Consider the following 22,938-nt stretch of genomic DNA (forward strand, 5'->3'; position numbering starts at 1 on the left):
GATTATTCAATTCCTAAGTCTCCCTAATTGGTGTCTCCTTGTATTTGTCCTGTTCCTTTCTTATCTGGTGAGGCTTGGCTTTCAGTTCTAGGATTTAAATTTTTTTAATTATTTATTTATTATGCAATTTTTGTTTGGTTTTAGCCTGGTGATAACCACCTTGCTGGGGCAAGTGCTCCCAGGGACAGGGAAGAAGGAGGAGCAGGGAGTGTAGGGAGAAAGGTGGAGGTAAGAGAGGAAAGAGAAAAATAGCAGATTAATTTTGTTGAGATCCCATCTAGTTTAGAATTAGGAAGCATCAAGGTGAGGTGCGAAGCCGAGGGGAGGAAGTCCAATTCTGAGCCAAGGCTTAGCTGGCTACTAATGCTAAGTACTCAGACAAAGGCATCTCACTAAAACCCACTAAAATTAGAAAAACTAATTTCTTAGCTCTAAACAAGGTGCTCGTCTGCCTTGATTAGAGTCTTCTCTACACTTAGATTTCAACATAAACTATTTCTGCTTGCTTACTCAACACACTCTGTGTGAGAGTTGCCCAAGCTGATAATACAAGCAGTGTGTACTCTTTCATGTTGCAGTGGACTGTTTATCATGGAAACAGAGCACACTGCATATAGTTTTCATGTTAAAGGACACTTACGTTGTTTCTAGCTGGAGGCTGTTATGAGCAACGTTGCTATGAACAGTGTTTTCGATGACTCTTAGTAGACAAGTGCACTTGCTTAGGTATAGAGCTGATTTACAAGGAAACCCAGTATTCAGCTTTGCTAGAAGCTGCCAGAAAATTTCCCAAAGTGGTTAAACAAAGCGACACTTTGTCTAACAGTGTTTTACAGTTCCAGCTGGCTTACTTTACTTCAGCAGCTGCTGGTGTCGGTCCTTAATTGTAGGAATTCTGGTGGGCATGCATCTGAAATGGCTTTAATATTCATTTGCTTGGTTAAAAAAAAAAAATTAGAGAGCTGGAGAGATGGGTCCATAGTTAAGAGCGCTGGCTGCTCTTCTAGAAGAACCACATTTGATTTCCCAGCACCCATATGGTGGCTCATAACTCCAGTTTGAGGGAATCTAATGCCCTCTTCTGGCCTCTGTGAGTACCAGGCACATGCATGGTACACAGACATACATGCAGGCAAAGCATCCATACATATCAAATAATTTTTTAAAAAAAGAGTGTGATTAAGCACATTTTTATTTATTTGTTAACTAGTTGGGTGGCTTTTATAGTGAAGTGTTTATTAAAGGTTTCTACTTATTTTTGATAGGTTTTCTCTCTTATTTTGTAGAAGTTCTTGACTACAGTTATTTCTTATCAGATATATGAATAATAGCTAGGAGTATTTCTCAGTGATACAGCACTTTCCTAATATGCTCTGGGTTCCATCCCAAGTACCACAGTAAAGTTAGGTGTGTGTGTGTGTGTGTGTGTGTGTGTGTGTGTGTGTGTGTGTGTGTGTGTTGGTATGTGTATCACATTGAAGAGAATGAAAGAGCAATTCCTAACATAGCACATGGCATGTATTAGAATCCTTTCTAGGCATCATGTGATTTAATAAACGGTCTTCTAGGTGTCTACTAAATATCTGATACTTGGTCGCAAAATGTTTTGAACCCTTTCTCATGAAATTCTAACATCTCCAGACATCATGTTGGCCATTTATATTGTAAAGTGGATTTTTGTTTATTTCTTTTTTATTTTGGCAATGTTGAGAGAATGAACATGCATGCTAGGCAAGCCCTCTATCACTGAACTACAGATGCAACCACTGTTTAATTTTATACCCGAGGAAATAGAGGTTCATAAGAGTAATTTTTTGCCTAAGAACTCAAGTCAATGATTAGAACCAAATTTCTGTTTTTAAATTATTTATAATATTCCACAACCTTACAGTTGAGAAAAGGGAAGTTGTGCAACTATTGAGGCATTTGGTCGACTTATTAATTTCCAGAACCTATTGGAATGCTGGAGAAGATGAAGCCAATAACTAGTTCTTTGGAAAGATCAACAAAATGAACAATGTTTAGATAGACTAGTCAAGTGAAGAGTCAAATGGCCAAATTAGGAATGGAAGAATTATACCATTTGCCTTACAGAAATAGTACTTATTGTAAGGAAAAACTATAAACAACTGTGATAAGTAACATCAAGGAACTTAGAAGAAATGAATGTGCTACTAGTGAGACTGTGAAAATTGACTCAAGAAGAAGTAGAGTGTCTGAGTAGATCTTTCACAACTAACCAAGCCAGGTTCATCCCCACCCAATTTATGGTCATTTTAATTTATGATGAGCTTACCTCAATAAAATGTCATTATAAGTAAAAGGTTATCTTTATTTTATCCTTTTGGGAATTATTATAAGTGGTATTGTTTATTTGATTGCACGTTAATGTTGTTTGTGGCTATTTCATAAAAATAAAACTGATATTTTATTTTGATCTTACATACTATGAACTTGAAAATCTAATTTCTTAGCTCTAACAGGATTCTCCTTTGTTCTTTAGGATATTCATATGTAAGGTCATGCCACGACAGACAGCAATAGTTTTACATCCTCTGTGCCCTTCTGGATGTCTGTTTTCATTTACTCACACAAATGCTCTGCCTGGGATGTCCAGTAGAGCACTGACTAGAAGTGTGCCAGATCCAGTTTCCCTCTGTTGCTGTGACAAACACTATGACAAACAGCCACTTAGGGGACAAAAGGGTTTGTTTGGTTGACACTTCCAGGCCACCGTATATCATTGAGTGAAGCCAGGGCAGGAATCAAGCAAGAACTTAAGGCAGAAACCATGGAGAAATGGTGCTTTCTGGCTCACTCACAGGCTCGGGCTTAGTGAGTGAGCTTTCTTATACAGCATAGAAATACCTGCCTAGGGGTGGTATGACCACAATGGCTTGGGCTCTTCATCAGTAAATAATAGAGACAACCCCCACAGACAAGCTCCCACAGGATAATCTGATCGAGACAATTCTTCAATCGAGGCTTTCCTCTCAGATGACTCTATGTTGTGTCAAGTTGACAATTAAGCTAACTAGGACAGCACCTAACCTACCGAGCATTATAGCTTAGCAATACAACAATATGTTGCAACACATCGATCAGTTGTTTACCCTTCTGACCACATGTGTTTGTAGTTTCATGGGAAGAATTTATTGTACCACACAGTGTTAACATCAGAAAAAATAAAAATAAAAATTTTAAATCAGAGGTTCAGGTTCTACTGAGTGCACATTGCTTTTCATCATTACAAAACTGAGGAATCATAAACCAAACCATGGTTATCTGGAGACTAGCTGTACTTAGGAATATCGTTCAACAAAGAGGCACAAGAGTTGAACATTGAAAACTCCCAAAAAACTGTTGAAAGGAATGAAATAATTAATACAATTCCCAGTGTCCATAAATCAGAGGACTTAATTGTTAAAATGACAGTACTCTCTGAGTAGATCTACTGATTCAATGTCTATCAACATTTCTACTACTTTTTTTTTTTTTTTTTGAGAAATGGGCAGGCAGATTCCATAATACATCTGGAAAATTCAAGATATCTTGAATAGTCAACACAGTTTTGAAAAAGAAGAATAGAATTAGAGAGTTTATACTTCCAATATTAAAACTCACTGTAAAGCTACTGAAGCAAGAGAGTGTGTTAGACATTCATTCAGTAGACCAGAAGCCTAGAAATAAATGCGATCTGTATGGTTAATTGAATTTTTTAAATTAAGTGTTTGTTTACTTCCAATTGACATATAAACTTGTATATATTTATAGTATATAACACGATACATACAAGCACTGTAATTGTTAATCTCAATTGTCAACTTTATGAGGTCTAGAATCATCTGGATATGGGCCTCTGTGCATTTTATCTTATGGGGAATTATCTTGATTGGGTTCATCAAGGTGGGAAGCCATGTCTTGTGGGTGGTACTGTTTCCTGGGCTGGAATCTTAGGCTGTATAAATGGAGAGCGTGAGGCTAGCACAAACATTCATCATTTCTCGCTTCTTGATGTTGGATGCATGTGACCACCTCTGCCTTAAGCTTCCGCTGCCCTAGCACAGTGCACTGTGAACTAGAGCTGTGAGCCAAAGCAAATCCTTTCTCCCTTAATTGGCTTTTGCCACAGCAGAAAGGGAAGTGATTAGGCTACACATGGAATGGCAAAACATATGCACTATCTCACGTGTGTATCATTTTTTGAGCTAACAACACTGGATCTGCTTTCTTAGCATTTTTGAAATACGTGATATAATCTTACTAAGTTTTGATCTTGTTTTCTATGACAGATTTCTCAAATTTATTCTCCTAGCTGAATTGTGTATCAGCATTTCCTTCTCCCAGCCCCTGGTAGCCATTCTATTCTCTGCTTCCATGGCTCCAACTTTTCAAAACTGTACATGTAAGTGATTTTAAGCATTATTTTTCTTTCTGCCATTGGCTTCTGTTCTAGTTAAGTTTCTATGGCTATGATAAAACTTCGAGATCAAAAGCAACTTGAGGAGGACAGGGTGGATTTGGCTTTTACATACCAGTCAGTGCAGTCCACCATGAAGGGAAGTCAGGGTGGGAACCTAGAGGCAAGAACGGAAGCAGAGGTCATGGAGAAACACTGCTTGCTGGCTTGCTCCCTATAGCTTGCTCAGCCTGTTTTTAAATACAATGCAGGACCACCTGCCTAGGGGTAGCCCACCCTCAAGTGAACTGGGCCTTCCTACATCCATTACTAATCAAGAACATGACCCCAAAACGTGTCTACAGTCCAATCTAATGGAGGTAATCCCTCAATTGAGATTCCCTCTTACCAGATACGTCTAGGTTTGTGCCAAGTTGACAAAGACTAACCAACACAGCTTGTTTACCTTAACACAACATCCCCAGGTTAACTAACATTGTCACAAACAATACACTTTTCTTTTTTCCATTGTATACACACCCTACATTTTCTTTATCTATTCGTTTGTTGACAAGACACCTAGGCTGATTCTGTATTTTGGCTGTTAAGAATAATACAAGACAGAACATGAAATGTAGGTATCTTTTTGATAAACTCATATCATTTCTTTGGCATCTAAACCTACTAGTGTATCTGTTGGACTGTAATGAAGCCTGATTTTAAAATTTTTGAGGACCCTCTATTATGGTGGTATTTTATTTGTACTGAAATGTGATTTTAATTGTATGTTAATAAATAAAGTTACCCCGGGGGTCAGAGTTATTAGAGCCATAGCAAGAGCGTAGTGGTGGTGGCGCACGCCTTTAATCCCAGCACTTGGTAAGCAGAGCTAGGTAAGTCTCTGTGTGTTCAGGGATACAGCCAGCATTGGAGACATATGCCTTTAAGACCTGAAGGGTGGTACTTACAGGCAGTGACGAGGCAGTCACGTGTTTGGGTTTACAACCAATGAGAAGGCAGAACAGAAAGACTATCTAAAGACAAACACACAGGAAGTAGGTCTCTTTCAGAGAGGTAGGACCACCGCAGGAGGAAGGGTAAGGTTTTAGCTCTGAGCTCTGACCTCTTGGCTTTCTCTTTTACATTGGTTCTGTGCTTCTTATTTAATAAGATGGTTGGTTACATCTACACTCTATAGTGTGTTCTAGTTTCCATTCCCAAGTCAATGATATGGTGGGAAGGACAGAATTTTCAACTGATGGTTCTGAAACAGAACCATGCAAAAGAGTGAATGTAGACTCCTACTTCACACCATGTAAGATTAACCAAAATGAATCAAAGGCTTAAATAGAAGAGGCAAGGATAGAGAAGAGGATGTACATCTCACAAGGCAAATGGGACATGCTAAAGCACGCCTCTTCCAGGTACTCTGCTTGGATATGCGCTACCAAGATCCTGAGTGCTACCTTCCCTAGAACCTGGCTCATTCTAATTCCCAGGGTCTCCACTGTTGCTCCAGCTTCACTCTCAGTTCCAATTGTGACCCTCCCAGGGCTGCTTCCAGGGACTCTGGCCTCCCAGCAGCATGGCTGGTCTCCCCCAGGTTTCCTCGGAAACCTCACTGGCAGCCTCTATGACCCTGCAACTCTTGCATGATGCCTGCCTACCAAACTAGCCTCGCATGGGAGGTGACGAGGTCTGCTGCTGGCATGAGTTCATCTTGGGCCATTGGAGTCACAGGTGTCGTGGTTTCTGAATGCCCTACTGCCCTAGGCAGCCATGAGTAAGCAGAGCACCCCGTGAGTCCCTCCTCAGAAGACTCTTCCCTTGAAAGTCTCTGAACAAAGCTTGTACTTGTACATCACTGAGCCTGCAATGGGTGGGACCTCTTCCGTATTGTTCCAGTAGAGTGCTCTTGGCTTGTTTTCCTCTCCTTGTACAGCTTTGACTGAAATATTATGCACATTCCTTTTCTGGTTAAGTTTTGGTTATTTTAAAACCTCACTTCTCTGCTCCTCCGTGTTCTGCCTCTGTACATCTGGCCTAAGCAGTGAGTGATGTCTTTGTCATGATCTAAATGGTATGCTGCCCTCTCTGCTCGATAAGCTAAGACCTCTCCCACGAAGTCTCAGGTATAGACAATGTGCATCCAAATTCTTTGCCACAGCACTGCTAATTCCTAACAGAACTCTCACTTCTCACTGAAGCCTCCTCAGTTTGGCCTTTACTTTCCATGTTCCTATCAGCATTTTGATTTCTGAGTGTTGGTTAAGTGGCGGCGCTTGTGGCTGGCCGCTGCCTGGGGTGGCCAGGCCGACAGGAGAGCGCTGGATGCTGTGGGTGGTGCAGAAGAATCACGAGCCATGGTTACCTTTTTAGAGCTTTATTGGGAAGGAGAGAGAGAAAGAGAGAGAGAGAGAGAGAGAGAGAGAGAGAGAGAGAGAGAGAGAGAGACCGCACAGAGGACAGAGGGAATATGAGGAGAGAGTAGAGAAAGAGGAGAGACCCGTGGAAGGGCACGGCGGCTTTTTAGGCTGGGACGCCATCACAGGCTGGTGATGTAATAAGGACCTAATCCTTACACTGAGTCCCTACCAGAATTTTCCATTAAACTCTGCTTACTGTTTACTAGGTCTCCCCTCCCCCCCCCAACACACACACCCAAGCCTATTCCCCTAAAACTTTCCCTAACTCTTTCTGCAAACGAGTTTGCAGTTCAATAGTTCCCCGTAGCATCTCTGCTGTAGCAATGACTACCTGCTTCTTGGTGCCATTTTTCTTTTTCTTTTTTGCATTAGTTTTCCATCACAAGCCAGTATCTAGGACAACAACCTTAGGAAGAGAAAAGGGTTCTTTCGGTTTGAAGTTTTAAAGGTTTCAGTCTATGACTGGTTGGGCTATTGCATTGGGCCTGTGGTAGCCCTTCATGGCAGGCACTCACCAAGTTAAAGTGCTTACCTTAAGACCAGGAAGTGAAAGTCAGGGGTTCCACAGTCCTCTTTGAGGGAATACCCTCTAATGGTACTAAGACCTCTATTAATCTTTATGTCTTAAAATTTCTAACAGCGGGCTGGAGAGATGGCTCAGAGGTTAAGAGCACTGACTGCTCTTCCAGAGGTCCTGAGTTCAATTCCCAGCAACCACATGGTGGCTCACAACCATCTGTAATGAGATCTGGTGCCCTCTTCTGGCCTGCAGTCATACATGCTGTATACATAAAAAAAAAAAAAAAAAAAAAAAAAAAAATTTCTAACAGCTGTCTAGTCTCAAGTTGGGGGACCAAACCTCTAAACACCTAAGTTGTTTATCTAAGCCACACAATGAGTCTTAAACGTTATTCCTAACCTGCGAAAACTGGTTTGGGTAAAGTCAGATTCATGTTACTGGCTTGGCACTATCTGAATTTAGGACGTGCTACCCTATGTTAGAGCCTGAAGTGCTCAAAAGTCTTAGTTATCCTCTGCCATGTTGATTTCATGTATGATGGGCTTCTAGGCAGAGACTGGTGTAGATTCCTTTCAGAAAGCAAGGCTCAAAGATCTACCAACCAGGGGCTGGAGAGATGGCTCAGCAGTTAAGAGCGCTTGTCGCTCTTGCAGAGGACCTGGGTTTGATTGCCAGCACCCACGTGGTGGTTCACAACCATCTGTAACTCCAGTTCCAGGAGATCTGACACCCTCTCTGACCTCTACAGGCACCAAGCATGCAGGAGGCCAAACACTCACACACAGAATAAAAATGAATAAACCTAATAAAAATTAAAAATAAAGATTTTTGAATTGTAACATATGCTAATGAGATTGAAAAGTGTTTAAAGCCGGGTGAACAATTTGGACCTCTTTAGATTTTTTTTTTTCTTCTGCCTGAAAAATAAAAACTGATCTCTCCTACATAAAGAGAAAAGGCATGCTAGGTCCATAAAAGGTAAGGAAAACACCTAGCTGTGGCTTGTTGTAGAGTCAATCAAGCATAAGCCACTCCTTTTCAGTATTTCATAGCTTTGTCCCGAAAGTTTTGTCTCTGCCTGAAATAGGTGATTTCTCTACTCACTTGGCATGTGGCGGTGCCTGGGATTACACATTGTCCTGGTGTTCGCTTTTCTCTTAACCACCTTAATTTATAAATCTAGATCTAAGGAATGTAGCTTCTACCCCAGCTGCCTCGAATAGTCCACTTCTTCCACACTGGAACTCATGAATCGAGGCTGACTCTGGTCTCCGGGCTATTCTCAGAGTGTCCCATGCTTCTTAACCTCATTGGTATGTGAGAATGGTCGGTCCAGCCTTTGTGGATACTTTGGGTCCTGGGTGTTCGGGATCTTGAGTTGTTTCTCCGAGGCATAATGGAGACTTCCTGCACCGCCGGTGAACCCTTCATATGTAGTCCGTGAAGCAATGAGTGATTCACGAATCTCAGGGTGAGAAGAGACTTCTGGTCAGTCAGAGCATTGGACATGTGAGCTACATTGGCAGGGGCGTTAACTGGTATTGTCCCCACAGATCACATGTAGCGTGGTTGTAAAGGTATTATTTGGAGATTCGGTGATTTAAGTAGATTTAGATATTATTAGGAAATCTTGAAACCAAATGGGTTACTTTCCATGCTGATGAAAGGTTAAATCTTTTTATTTTTTTTTGTGTGTTTTTATTTTTTTGTGTGTATGGTATGCATGTATGTATGTGTGTTCCTGTGTATGTGGGTGCATGTGGGTGCGTGACTGAAGTTGACATTGTGTTTTCCTCCATTGCTGTCTACTTAATTGACACAGGTTTCTTGCTAAACCCAGAGCTCACCAGCTCCAGCTTGCTTTGGAGATCCTCCGTTTCTGTTCCCCAGTGCTAGGGTTACCGGCAGCTGACACACCTTCCTGCGTTGGCCTGGGCACGAGGGATCCGAACTTCAGTAGGCACGGCACATGCTTTCTCCACTGGGCCATCCCCCGTCCCCGAGGCATCAGTTGAGTGTAGACGGATATTTAGTGCAGACCCCAGACCCGACACGCCCTCCCCATCTATCTTCACTAAGATTGCACTTCTTGGCTGCATCTCTTCACAGAAGAACATTCTAGAAATTGCTCTACTAAGTTGATTTGGTACAGTAACTCAATACACATGCAGATGCTGACTCCAGGGACCCAGATTCTCTGTGCATGGGTATCAAGCTCTCAAAGCAGATAAATCTTGCTCTGTTTAGTTCAGACAAGAATGGTATTCTTTTTAACAAGGAACTTGACTAGAGATCCTGAGTCAAATTGCAGATTAGCTTGACTGACAGAAAAATTCCTTGGTCTACTTTTTTATTTCACCCTCTCTGAGATATATTTAGACCAACACATTCCAACTGTCCACTGTGGCCATTCTGAGCTGTCACCAGGTTGCTTGCTGCAGAGATTTTTTTTTTTTTAACTGTCCTATGGCACACTTCTGGCTGTCATTGCTGTGGTCTCAGCAAGCTGGCTCAGAATGAGATGGCTGTGTCTTCAGCAGCTCAACAAACAGCATTCTTTAATAGAAGCTTCACCAACTCTGTGGGTGTCTCCCTAGATCCTTCTAGCCTGCCCTCGCCCCTTCTCTGCTCAGAAATCCTAGTGACATTTTGGAAATGCAAGCTGGCTGCATTCCTCTTTCCCCTGGTAGCATCCCAGGACTTCAGTAGCTTTTAGGATACATGCTTTCCATGGCTTCTCTAGTCAGAATTTGAATTTCTACTAGGTTCTTCCATTGCCCAGACTTTCTCTGATCAGGCCACCTTAGCCTGCCTTCTGTTCTCAGCCAGTCGCACACAGGCATGCACATGCGCGCACACACACACACACACACACACACACACACACACACACACACCATAGACATTGTTCTCTCTAGCTGGAAGGTTCTGCTTTATTCTCTTAGGACAGCCTTTATTTTTCTACTAAGTCCTTTTGCTGTACCACAGAGGCTCATCTCATTGGCCTGTCTTCTATACAAGGCAGGAAATGCCACGAGGGTAGGATATATCCTCTTTTTTTGCTTGGATAAGAGGTTTAAAACATCATGAACATATAATATGTACTGTCAATACTCACTATTTATTGGATGGCCGTGACTTCACCCTTCCAGAAATGTGTGTCTGACTCACGCGAGCAGTAACCGCATTGTTCCTTTCTCCCCATCCAGCCTACCACTGTCTAAAAGCTCTTTCTTCATCTCAGAGTTGTTGTTTAGAGAAGTGATCTGCACTTAGTTTTCTAGTGTCTAGGAATGTTTCTTTTTCCCTTTCTGGGGTTACACCCTGTTCTAAGGCCTCCCTGTTCTCTGAGTGAAATCTTGCTCTGACCATCTCTCCAGGCTCTCTGACTACCCATGAGCCCCTCCTGAGCAGAACTCCAGCTAAGGCCACAGGTACAGTGTCAGTAAAAGCAGCAGTAAGTAGGAGGGATTTTCCAGAGATGATGGCGGGAACTAAGGACCCGCCTCTTGCACAAGAACTAGCTGCTCTTTATTTGTTGGCATAATACCATCTGTCCCGCTCTCATGAAGAAGTAAGAGTTGTAAGAAATTGTAGGTTAATTATCAAAAGCCATGATGTGAAAAGTTAGTGTAACTATAAAATAGAGATTGGATAATTTACTCATAATAACAATGTTGTTTTTCTTACAGTTTTTTTCTAATAAAAATTTCTTTTTCTTTTTAAAGCTATGAATGTATTTGTAAAATCTGCTGTTGCAAAACAACCTGATGTTTGACTATATGCAGGATTTGTTCTGGAATAACAGCTTTTGTTTTCTGTCATTGCCTACATCATTACTGGCTTTTATACCACCCCATTTCCTTTGTCTCCTGCTGCTATAACAAAAAACAAAACAAACAAACAAACAAAAAACAAAACAAGCCCTCACCTCCAACCCACTGTTGAGACAACAGTTTCTCTCGTGCCTAGATTTCTCTCTAGCTCTAGATTTAATAAAAATAACCTATCCCTACTGCTAGTCCAACTCTAGTTTATCCAATTTACTCTAAAAAATGAGCAAGAAAACAAACAAACCCCCTCAAACCTGTAATTTCTGAAATCTACACAGCCTCCATCAAACAATAACACCTATGTGTGAACACCTCTCGCATCAGGTGATGCAGGCCCAGTGTGTCAAAACAGAAACTGAATTCTACATGCGCAGCCGCAGCGAGATAGTGGATGGAAAAGGCCACACCATGGGGGCTCTTTATTGGCAGCTGAATGATATCTGGCAGGCTCCTTCCTGGGCCTCTCTTGGTAAGTGTTTCTTTGTGTGAGAGAAATCAATGCCTGTGTGGAGAGGGGCTGGGAAAGCACAGAGCCTGAAGAATCAGATTACCCCGAGGAGAGCTGGGCCAAAGAGGCTATTCCCTGAACCTTCTGTGAACTCCTCACCCAGCTGCCCCATGAGTCTTTCCATGAGCCCTGCTGTGCTGGCCAAAGCAGCCTGGTGAGGGGTGTGTTCAGGTACAGAGATCCCAGGTGTGATGTGGGGTGGAGTGGCGTCTGTGTGCATCTGCACGTGTGCTGGTGAGTGTGTGAGTGTGTGAGTGTGTTTTTTTCACTGAACCTAGAGCTCTTGAGCTCATGGATTCAGCGAGGCTGGTCGGCCAGCCAGCCCTGAGGAACCCCAGTCGCTGCCTTCCCAGGCCGGGTATGCTGGTGTGCCCAGGCTTCTATGAGGGTGCTGAGCATCTGAACTTGCATGGCGAGCAATTTACCAACTGAGCCATCTCCCCAGTCCCCATTGCATTGCATTTAACCTATTTAAGAGGGTTTTTCAAGGCCCAAAGGGCACTGATCTTGTTCTGTGTGGGAGAATTAATTCTGCCAAGCAGAAGATTGGTTCATGTATGTGTCAAAGTGTGCCATTCGCTGACTCTGACTTAAGTCTGTAAAATCCCCGTTATAGGCTCTGTTTGTGTCTTGGAAAAGGTAGTGGGTCAGAAATGCAAGTTGGAAAGGTTGCCAGCTGAACCATTTCAACTAGCAATGGTTATGTGACCGGAATGGAATTTGTGTCTTCGTCTATTTTTGTACCTTTAAAAAAATGAAGGAGTCATAATGGGTCTCTGAGCTTCAGAAGAGGAAACAATGGGATGCTGTGAGGCGAAAGAGTGATGTGGCCATCTTGCAGTCTCCCCACTCTGGTGGCGGTCATACATGAGACTGTAGTTACCCCACGAGCCATCTCCCACTCGCAGAAAACTTGCCCAGGAGAAACCCATGGGACTGGCCTCTGCATACCCCGCGGCTCCCACCAACTGCTGTTTTAAGAAAGCAGGAACCATTGGGAATGAAATGCTAAGACTTGGAATTTTGCAAACCTTGGAAGACTTTGGTTTTTGTCTTTCTTCCGCCTCCACAGCTTGCACCGCACATTGCGTTAGCACCTCCCTCCCGGTCTCTGTCTCTCCCGTGGAGACGGCTGCGTGCCAATGCGCTCCAGGCGCTGTCCTAGGAGCCCTACAGCACAGCATCCCTGAAGTCCTGTGATCTGGTTTTAAGTAAGAAAGCAGTCCGTGGAGGTTAGGCAGCAAGCTCAATGTCCTGTGGCCCAGAAAGCATCGGAGACCGACTGAATCACTCCAGTTTTGTTTCTTTAAGCACAGCCTATTAATCATTCCACTGTCTTTGATTTATTGCTTTGAAGTGGCTTAGTCACCAAATTGCTTTATAATTGACATGAAAAAAAATGGACAATCAGGATGTTTTTCTAAAAGTTGTGCAGCTGGAAAAATTGTTATCTGTTTAGTTAATTAAACTCTTTACATCATTTCTCTCTCCTCCAAATAGTAGCTAACAATATTTTCTAGAAAGTTTACTCCCTATTTTAGCAAAATTAAAATTTACTTTATACATCAACTTCCTTGAGAAGGTTTTCCCCACCTTTTTCTCTTTGTCTTCCAGCCTCCAGAAATGATTCTTTATCAGGGAGAATCTTCATTCTCCAACAGATATTGAGAGAGGAAGATAGCAAAAGATGGAGTGTGGAGCTGTGGTGGTTTGCATGAGAAATGTCCCCCATTAGCAGCACTGTTTGGGGAGGTTACAGAACCTTCAGGAGGAGTAACCTTGATGGGGAACTATGTCACCGGAGGTGGGGCCTAGAGGGTTTATAGCCTTGTCCCACTTCCTGCTTCTTCTCTCTGCTTCCTGTGCAGCTAAAACGTGACCAGTCAGCTCCTGCCACCATGCCATGCCTTTCCTGTACTCTAGACTCTTTCTGGAACCTTAAGCCAAAACAAATCCTTTCTTTTGTAAGTTGCTTTTGGTGGTGGTATTTTTAACAGCAATTCAAATCAGTATAGGAGGTTTAGCCTGCTGGACATCTCAATGTGGCATGGAATTCTACAAAGGCTTGACAATTTTGCATTGTGTTTGAGGAGGTATTATTACTTACTATGGATCTGGGTGTTTAGTCTGACTCTGAAAGGCATTTTTGCGTAGTGGCTGTTTTGCTTTGCTTAGGAGATTTTGTACCTGTGGGAAAGGAGACCAGTCTAGATATTTCTTATGAATGAAAATTAGCAACAAGCATCCACTCCTGGTGCTGATGATTTCCTCCTTTATGTGTGTAGTAAAAAAGAACAATGGTAGCCAGCACACTGGTGCACCTTGTAATTCCAACATGCAGGAGGCTCAAAGTTGGAAGATCCAGGGTTTAAGTCTACTGCCCCCAGCATGTTTCATTCAAGTACTTCCCTCTTTCTTCCCGTGGGAAGTAAGCAGTCACTCCCTGCCTTCATCTTTCTAATGTTGTGAGGTGGACGTGAAACAGTCTCCAGAATTGTTGTGCAGAGCCCCCAGCACACCTGAGTCCCCCCAATACAGACTCCCTCACATGTGTGCTTCACAAAATTCTGACAAGCTGGGCGGTGGTGGCGCACGCCTTTACTCCCAGCACTCGGGAGGCAGAGGCAGGCAGATCTCTGTGAGTTCGAGGCCAGCCTGGTCTACAGAGTGAGTTCCAGGACAGGCACCAAAACTACACAGAAACCCTGTCTCGAAAAAGAAAAAAAAAATCTGACCAGCCATGCTAGCTGTGCACACGGAGCCTGGCCTGACCGCTCGTTCCCGGTGTCCCCTGCCTCTCTTGGCTATTTTCAGAGTATGGAGGAAAATGGAAAATGCTGCATTACTTTGCTCGGCGATTCTTTGCTCCGCTGCTGCCGGTCGGTTTTGAAGATAAAGGAATGTTTTATGTCTACGGTGTGTCAGATCTTCACAGAGACTACAACACACAGCTCACCGTGAGTTACTTGTGTGTGTGTGTGTGTGTGTGTGTGTGTGTGTGTGTAAGGCTGAGGGGGACTTTTAGATGACTTCTTTAATTGTTTGGAATACTCTTGGGGCCATATCAGAAAGCTTCTAGTGTTTGTAGCATAAGCCAGGCTGTGTAGGCACACAGTGTTCAGGCTAACATCTGCTATGTATTACATAACCTGAGCAAAGCTGTTATCGTCTTGGGGATTCAGTTCCTTCAACTGTCAGATAATACTAGTCTGTCTCCTTTAGATGACAAAAAAAAAAAAAAAAAAAAAGGAATAGAAGAATTACATGAGGAACTGTGTAAACTTCAAAGTGCTAAGTAAATGTAAGATTATAACTGTGAGAAGCTGGTACTAGTCCAAATTTCACAAAAGAAGTAGTGTAAAGGTTGTGGTAAGGCTGCAATCAGTAAAACTATCTGAAATAGGTATATAGAAAAATGAACCGTGTCTTAAGTTCAAGTAAAAAGAAAGACTTAGAGACCCTTGGAGGGCTACAGTTTAGATGATGCCGCTAACTCTAGAAATAGGTCCTGTCTGTAGAAAACCAGCAACGTGCTTCCTGGGTCCTGGGCTGACAATGGGTTGTTCCCATTTTCAGTTCTCACGACAGGCAGTAAAGTTTTCAATGGAGTTCTCCTCGTGACGAAATGGATTCTGGGAAGCGGAGTAATTAGTGACTTGGCTAGAACTTAAGGGCTGGGATGAGAACTCGGGCTTCACAGTCAACCAGATCTGCTGCCCTGCTCTTGGGCCCATATTACTCTCTAATTGGAAAAACAAAGCAGTAAGCAAGAATGTCCGTCGTCACTCTTTCATCCCCAGGTGAGGCTCTACAGCTGGAGATCCCTGGAGCCTTTGTGCTCTCTTGTGACTTCATCTACTGTGATTAAAGCTGGGCAGGCTGTGGTTCTCTACGAGAAGCCGGTGCTGGAACTGCTGGAGAGATGTGGGGATTGTACGAGGGAAACCTGTGTGATTTCCTTCCACCTCTCAACTGACAGTGACCTCTTCAGCCCAACCAACTATCACTTCCTGTCCTCCCTGAAGGATGCCAGAGGGCTGGTCAGGGCCAACATCACCGTAAGTGTCTCTTGTCTGGGGTCCCAGTGGCCGATGGGGTGGCCTGGTCATCTCCACTTCCCTCTTAGTGCTCGTAACCTGAGGCCTGAGGATGGCTCCTCTCCTCCTGCTGGGTGCTAAGACTAAGTCATCTTTATTTCTGCTTCAGGATTTGTTTGTGATCGGTTTCTGCCACCTGTGCTGTCCTGTCACCTTTCCCTGGTGAGGCCGGTATGGTGGAGTGAGGTGATTGTATCTCCACTGGGTTCCAGGCTGTGCTCTGGGGTGCTGCTGCCCAAGCTCTGGCTTCCCCAGCTCCCCTGTGCTGTGGATATCACTCTATATAAATAAAACACTGATGGCCAGTGACCAGGCAGGAAGTATAGGCGGGACAAAGAGAGAGGAGAATTGGGGAAACAGGAAGAAGGAGGGGGAGACACTGCAGCCACCACAAGGACAAGCAGCATGTGAAGATGCCGGTAAGCCACCAGCCACGTGGCAAGGTATAGATTTATAGAAATGGGTTAATTTAAGATATAAGAACAGTTAGCAAGAAGCCTGCCATAGCCATATAGTTTATAAGTAATATAAGCGTCTGAGTGATTATTTTATACGTGGATTGTGGGACTGCGGGGATTGGTGGAACCTGGAGAGAAGCCCTCCAGCAACACCCCTGAAGTGCTGTGATCTCATTTTGCCCGTGAGAAAGCGGTCCACCGAGGGCTGGGCAGCAAGCTCCATGTCCTGTGGCCCAGGAAGCGTTGCGGGTTAGCCGAGTCACTCCAGTTTTGACTCTTCAAGTTTATTAATCACTTTGCTGCCTTTGAGTCACGGTTTCAAAGTCACTTAATCACTGAGTCTCTTTATAATTGGCAAAGGAAAAGAAGGGTAATCAGGATGTTCTTCTCAAAATGATGCAGCTGGTAAACTTGGCACCTGTCTAGCTGATTGAATACCTTCCCTTCCTCTTCTTCCTCCATGTAAAACCTGACAGTATTGTTCTAGAAAGTTTCCGTCTCTATTTCAGCCAAATTTAAATTTACTTTATTGAGATTTTTTAAAATTGGCTTTAGAAATGATAATATAAAAACACCTAATTTTTTTTTTTCAAAAGTTGAAATAACCGAAAACATACCTTCTTTCCAAATTAATAGTGACATATTCACGCAACCAAGTCTAAGTACTCTGGAAACACTGAGGTAGAATGGAGATAAGAAAGTTGGCATATGCTTATGTCATTTTTTTTTTTTTTAAACAGCAAAGCAGAGAAATAACCTCTGGTGGTTTCATGAGAAAATTAAAGCTTGCCTGTTGGAACTTTTGGTTCCCTGGTGGCGAATCTATTTGGGGAGGTTTCAGAGGTGCAGCCTTCTAGGAGGAAGTTTGTCGCTGGAGGCGGACTTTGAGACTTTAAAGCCTCAGGACACTTCCAGTTTGTTCTCCGCACTTTGTGCTTGTGGTTCAAGATATGAGCCCTCTGCTTCTGTTCCTGCCGCTGTGCCGGCCACTTGCCGCCAGGCCTCTGCTCTGCCCTCATGGAATCTTAACGCTCTTCTGTATGTTATCTTGGGCATAGTGTTTTATCACAGCCACAGAAGAGCCTCCAAGGTGCCGCCATAGCAAAGACAACTGAATAACGCACCCATTCACACTCTATCAACTTAGGTCTTGGAAATCAAATTGGTTTATTGTTGTTGGGGAAGATGGCTCAGTTGCTAAGGTGACAGCAAACATGAAGACCTGAGTTTGATCCCCAGAAACCGAGTCAAAAGCCAGCTGTGGCAGCTTGTTCCTGTAATCCCAGCGTTGGAGAGGCAGAGACAGGGAGGATTCCTGGGGCTTGCTTGCCAGCCAGCCTATCTGAATTGGAGAGCTCTAGCCTCGATGAAAGACCTTGTTGTTGTGTGTGGAGGCCCACAAAGGTTTCCTAGTGAGATCTGAGCTTGCTTTACCCAGCAGAGCTGCATTAGAGGATTGCTTGACCCTGTGCATAGTTTCTAGGTAATTGGAAGGGTCTACACTTGGCTGAGCTAGGGGGAGGTCTTTTGCTCCATCCCTTGGCATTCCTATAAAGAGCCCTTTAGAAGAGACAGAAGGGGTTGGTGGATTAGGATCCAGGCCCTCCCAAGGCTATCCTGTGTTTCTGTTTCTCTCCCCTCTATCCTTTTATCTAAATCTCTTATCCCTCACTCCTCAAGAGTACCCTGGGGTAAAATGTGGGAGCTGGTCTCCTAGCTGGCCCCCCACAGTTATGGAATAATCTTTTTGTACACTGTGAAGATGTGTCATTCTGATTGGTTTAATAAAAGCTGAATGGCCAATAGCTAGGCAGGATTTTTAGGCACACAGGATGCTGGGAAGAAGAAGAGGGAAGTCTCCAGCCTGGAGAGGAAGCAGTGTGAGCAGTACAGAGTAATGGTAATTAAGCCATGAGACAAAAAGTAGATTGATAAAAATGGGTTAATTTAAGTTGTAAGAGCTAGTTAGCAACAAGCCTAAGCTATTGGCCAACCATTTATAATTAATAATAAGTCTCGTGCCATTATTGTTGAGCCAGCAGTCCCCACCAAAATGTCTGACTATACCCTGTCTCAAAAAAAAAATAAAGTGGATAGGCAATTTAGAAGGCTACTTGACCTTGATCTGTGGCCTCAGTGTGCTCAGTTGTGTGTGTGCACACACATGAACACATGCATGCATATACACACACAACCTAAAAGACTTAATTTAAAAAGAAATTATTTGTTCATTCTTGCTTAGATAAGCTTTGGTTACTTCATGATAATTGGGGTAAAGTAGCAGAAGGGCTTCTTGTTCTATTTCATTAGTGTATCAGTGAGACTTGTTCTAATAATGTTGATTAGCTGTTATTGTCAGGGGTACTTATTGCGTGTATCTCTGTGAACCGGGAGTTCAGGCTCAATCCCCAGCTCTGCTGTAAGGTGTACAGAGTTGTGACCTTTTTCTTCAAAGTAGGCACCAGAGAGAGCTTGGCCCTGGTGCCTCTTTTCACCTTGGCCTTGCAGCAACAGTAGCCAAGGCTTCCCTGGTGCCTCCTGACCTGGGTAAGTGGGGTAAGCCACTGATCAGCCTGCCTGTGTCTACATTGGGGTCTCCATTGGAAGAGAAGGTGCCATTGTTAGTTTTCTGTCTGCATTGTGTTCTTACCCTGTAGGAAACGTCACGAAACACGACAGAATCCGCTTATAGAGTTTATTAGAAACAAAGGGACAGGAAGTGCAGGCCTATGGGAGAGACACGTGCGTGGAGAAGAGAATGGGGAATATCACGCCGGACTTTTAAAACCGGCTGGGGGCGTGGCCAGGTCACGTCACTACTCTACGCGTGTGCGTAGACCACATGGTCACGTTGCGCGCTTACATGACCATGCAATGCCACGGGACTCTGATCACGCGAGACCCCTTGGCCCGGAACTTGCTAGGCGGAGATATCCGGGCCCACCGGGTATCCTAGCTACGAAAGACGCTTTTGATGCGGAAATGGCTAGGTGGAAGTGTCCGCCCAGTAAATGTAACCGCGTTGTGAACCCTTCAGCCATGATTTGGGAACAAGTTATAACTTCATACCTGAGTCTAGAAGCTCTGTGGCTAGGGTCTGCCCCTAGGTCCAGTTCTAGTCCTTTACAAGTCACTGAAGCCACCAAAATGCTGAATACCCCTTTCTTGGTATTCTAGTGAAGGTTCGTAAGGATATAACGCTTTCAGCTTCTCTCGAGATGTTTTCCTTCAAAATGGGCATTTATGCATTTCCTCGGCTTGAGACGACAATTTGGTGATTTTCCACAGACTTAAATCATTTCCCTGATCTTGTCAAGTGTCATAAACTGCACAGAATATATGACTTTTCAGTTCAGACCAAGGGCTGGGAAGTGCAGGTTTTATTGGGCCCACATAAATGTCTGCAGACATAAATGTAGGCTGCAGTTCTTTCTTGCCCTTCACCTCCCTTATCTGTTTTATTTTTTTATTTTTTCAGGTCAACATCTCTCAGAAGGGTGATTTGTTTGTGTTTGACCTGAAAACTTCCGCCATCGCTCCCTTTGTTTGGCTGGATGTAGGAAGCATCCCAGGGAGATTTAGTGACAATGGCTTCCTCATGATTGAGAAGATGCGTTCTGTACTGTTTTACCCTTGGAAGCTCACCAGCAAGAGTGAGCTACAGGAGGCTTTCAGTGTGACCTCCCTGGCAGATATCTACTGAAGAGATGTGGATGGTATCTCAGTGGACACCGGGAATGAGGCCTTTCTAAAGCATGGCTGGAAAGAAGGGCAGCCAGAGCTAAAGAAGCCGTGGCACATCTGCTAGCTGGCATGCACCGACCATTCACTCTTCCAGTTTGTACAGTGAATACTTTCGAAGATGGCTGATCACCGAGGTGGTGCCCTTAGACAAGGTCACGCCCAGGTGTTCTTGAATCACCCAGGATTGTGTTTTTAGGACTTGGTTCCACAGCTAACACACAATGAAGAAGAGTTAGATAACTCGATGATCTTTTGGGGAGTCACTAGATTGTGACCCGACAGTATGCATGGAACTAAATGTGGAGGTTCTGAAGTAATGTAGGCCTTTTAGAACCGTGTAAAATTCTACCCACTGAAGACAGAGTGTGAGGCTATGATTGCCAGAGGAAATGGGAGCTCAGTACAATAGAGGTTACAATAGTTACAACAGAAATTGTTAGACGGTGGCCATATTGATGGCTGTTGGTAGACAGTGGAGGGCTTGAAGGCTGTCATTTGGTTACCATCTTGAGGTAGGATTCCTTTCTTCATATAGTTTGTTATTAAAAGGCCAAGAGAGTGATCTTTCTTTAAAGAGCAGTATAGGCTGGTTGTGTTGGTACCTTCCTGTAGTCCTAGCACTCTGGAGGCAGAGGCAGGAGAATCACAAGTTCAAGGTTGGCCCTGATGACACTGTAGAATTTTTCACCTGTATTGGTTCTAAGCTTTCATGTGACCATTAGGCTAACACTGACTCTGGTGAGCTTTCTAATCAAAAGATATGAGCTACATTTAAACTCATCTACTCTGGTGTGGAAGTAGCAAAAAATGTTGATAGGTAGCTAACTTGGGTACAGGTTTGTGGACTTTTTTGTACTACTTTTGTACTTTTTCTATATGTTTAAAATTATATAAAAAGCCATAGTTTATACAAATTGATTGACAACTTGATAGTTCATCTGTACTCTGTTTCACCATTTAATAAACATTTCATTGTGTGCAAGGCTGCACTGACCATTCATTTCTGCTTGATAAATGAGAGAATTTGAAGAATATAAACCAAGATTACTGAAAAGTGTTCATAATTCCTTAGTGGAATGGACGGATGATGAGTATATTTATTTCTATCCGAGACTCATTAAATAATGGTTTTGTTTTTAAAATTGAAGAGCACTAGGCTGAAGATCCCTGAAAAGAAGATAAATACTACAGGCCGTTTAGTGCTTTTCTTCAATACCCAAGGGTTTCCTCATTTTACAGACACACAAAAACACACATAGACTCTCTCTGTCTCTCTCTCTCTCTGTCTCTGTCTCTCTCTCTCACACCTGAGGCTGCTCAAGGACTCCACCTTGCTGAGCGCAACAGAGGACCTTGCTCTTCATTACCTGGGTGGATTCCACATGAGAAGTCTGTGAAGTGGACTTGGAAGTGAATAGACTAGCAGCCATATCCAGTCTGCGTCCTGTGGGAGGGAATGTACCCAACACGCAGTGTAAAATCGCTTAACTTGCAATGTGTGGAACCAAATGTGGAGGTTCTGGGGTAATAGCACTGTGAAATGCTACCTACTGAAGATGAAATGTGTGGTTATTATTGCCAGAGAAAAGAGCTCTCAGGTCCACCAGGAATAGAGAGATGACTTTAAAGTTAAGAGAACTTGCTGTTCTTCTAGAGGACCAGAGGTAGGTTCCCAGAGCTCATGTTAGACATTTCTCAACTGCCTGTACCTTCAGGTCAAAGGGATCTGATACCCTCTTCTGGCCTTTGTAGGTACCTGCACATAAATGGCATGCATTCCCAAACATGCATACATACGCATGCATATACTTTTAAAAATTATGAGGCTTTTTTGGAGGAATTCATTGCATGGTTCTCTGGTGCGAATTTTGCAGATGACAACAACATATCACAATGTTGGCCACACCTCATCATGTTTACATTGGGGTTATCCTCAAATTAATTCTGCAACCTGAATGAAGTGGCTGAACTTCTGTATTCTCAATTCTTGTGGTAAAATGGAATCAGTAGTCAGTCCGTCTTATTTTTGCAGAATAAATGAAAGAATTTAGCTCAAAGATGTGGCTGCAGAGACAGCAGGGCTGCTAGCCACACTTCTCACAATTCAAACCCACATTCTGAGACTTTTTAGCTGTAGGACCTTGGGCAGTAACTTCAGTTTTCTTTGGCCGCACACAGTATGAATACCGTTAGGGAGTGGCAGAAGCCAGAGTTCTTCCAGAGAGCCTGTGCACGATTTGGACAGGTGTTTTTGCCACGTTTGCTGTAGTGGAGTCTGACGTGCTTTCTCGTGGGGTTGGGTTTCTGAGTTCTGTAGCTCTCCTTAGTGTTTATGGGAACAGCAGGCAAGGTAGAAACAGCAGGATCAGCAGGGTCGGGTCTCACTGATAGAACCTTGCAAAGTATATTCCAGGGAGAGTGCTGGGATGGCCAGGTCACACTGCACAGGGTTGGGTCCTCCCAGTCCCCGACAGAGAACAGTACAAGTAGTAACTTCCTCATTCCTATTCCCTGTCATTCTTTTTCTCTCTGCCTTCTTACTGGACTTTTTATGGTGAGACATTGTCACACCTGGGAAGTCACCTGCAAATTAAGCAGAATGATGTTGTTTTCTGTTGGAATGAAGGAGAACTGGAGAAATGAAAGCATGTTTGCCAAATTCTTAAGGTGATAAAGACCTGAAGCAGGTGAGGTGCAGGTCCCACTTTCCCAAGAGCTGCAGCCGGTAAGGGGGGGTCAGCTCCCTTGCCCCCCACAGGTGACAGGGGTAAGGGGTGGGGGAGGGCATCTTTTCCTCACCCTCCCCAGCAGTAAACTAATCATTGTTCTAATAGCCTTCTTACCCAAACGGACAATCTGCCTCAGTTTCCCCAAGAGCCCCATACTTGAAATCTTTCAATAAGGCCATCTTGTCCAGCATTTTAGGAAAGTTGTTTTTGGAAAACTTAGGATA

General features: G+C 43.6%; 1 protein-coding gene across 3 annotated transcripts in view; it reads left to right on the top strand.

Annotated features, from left to right (window-relative positions):
* Positions 1 to 20,985, top strand: part of Manba (mannosidase beta) — a 96,834-nt gene extending 75,849 nt beyond the window's left edge. For 2 of the 3 annotated variants that reach the window (XM_028857392.2, XM_037207131.1), the window contains exons 14-17: positions 11,503 to 11,647; positions 14,501 to 14,643; positions 15,487 to 15,744; positions 19,720 to 20,985. In XM_028857392.2, coding sequence (XP_028713225.1) covers positions 11,503 to 11,647; positions 14,501 to 14,643; positions 15,487 to 15,744; positions 19,720 to 19,944 — 771 coding nt within the window. In that variant the 3' untranslated portion in view covers positions 19,945 to 20,985. Of the gene's footprint in view, positions 1 to 11,502; positions 11,648 to 13,300; positions 13,651 to 14,500; positions 14,644 to 15,486; positions 15,745 to 19,719 lie in introns of those variants that run through there. The other variant, XR_005091855.1, reaches the window with a different exon arrangement.
* The last annotated feature ends 1,953 nt before the right edge of the window (positions 20,986 to 22,938 follow it).

The sequence above is a fragment of the Peromyscus leucopus genome, chromosome 6 (genome assembly GCF_004664715.2).
Source record: "Peromyscus leucopus breed LL Stock chromosome 6, UCI_PerLeu_2.1, whole genome shotgun sequence".
Lineage (NCBI taxonomy): Eukaryota > Metazoa > Chordata > Mammalia > Rodentia > Cricetidae > Peromyscus > Peromyscus leucopus.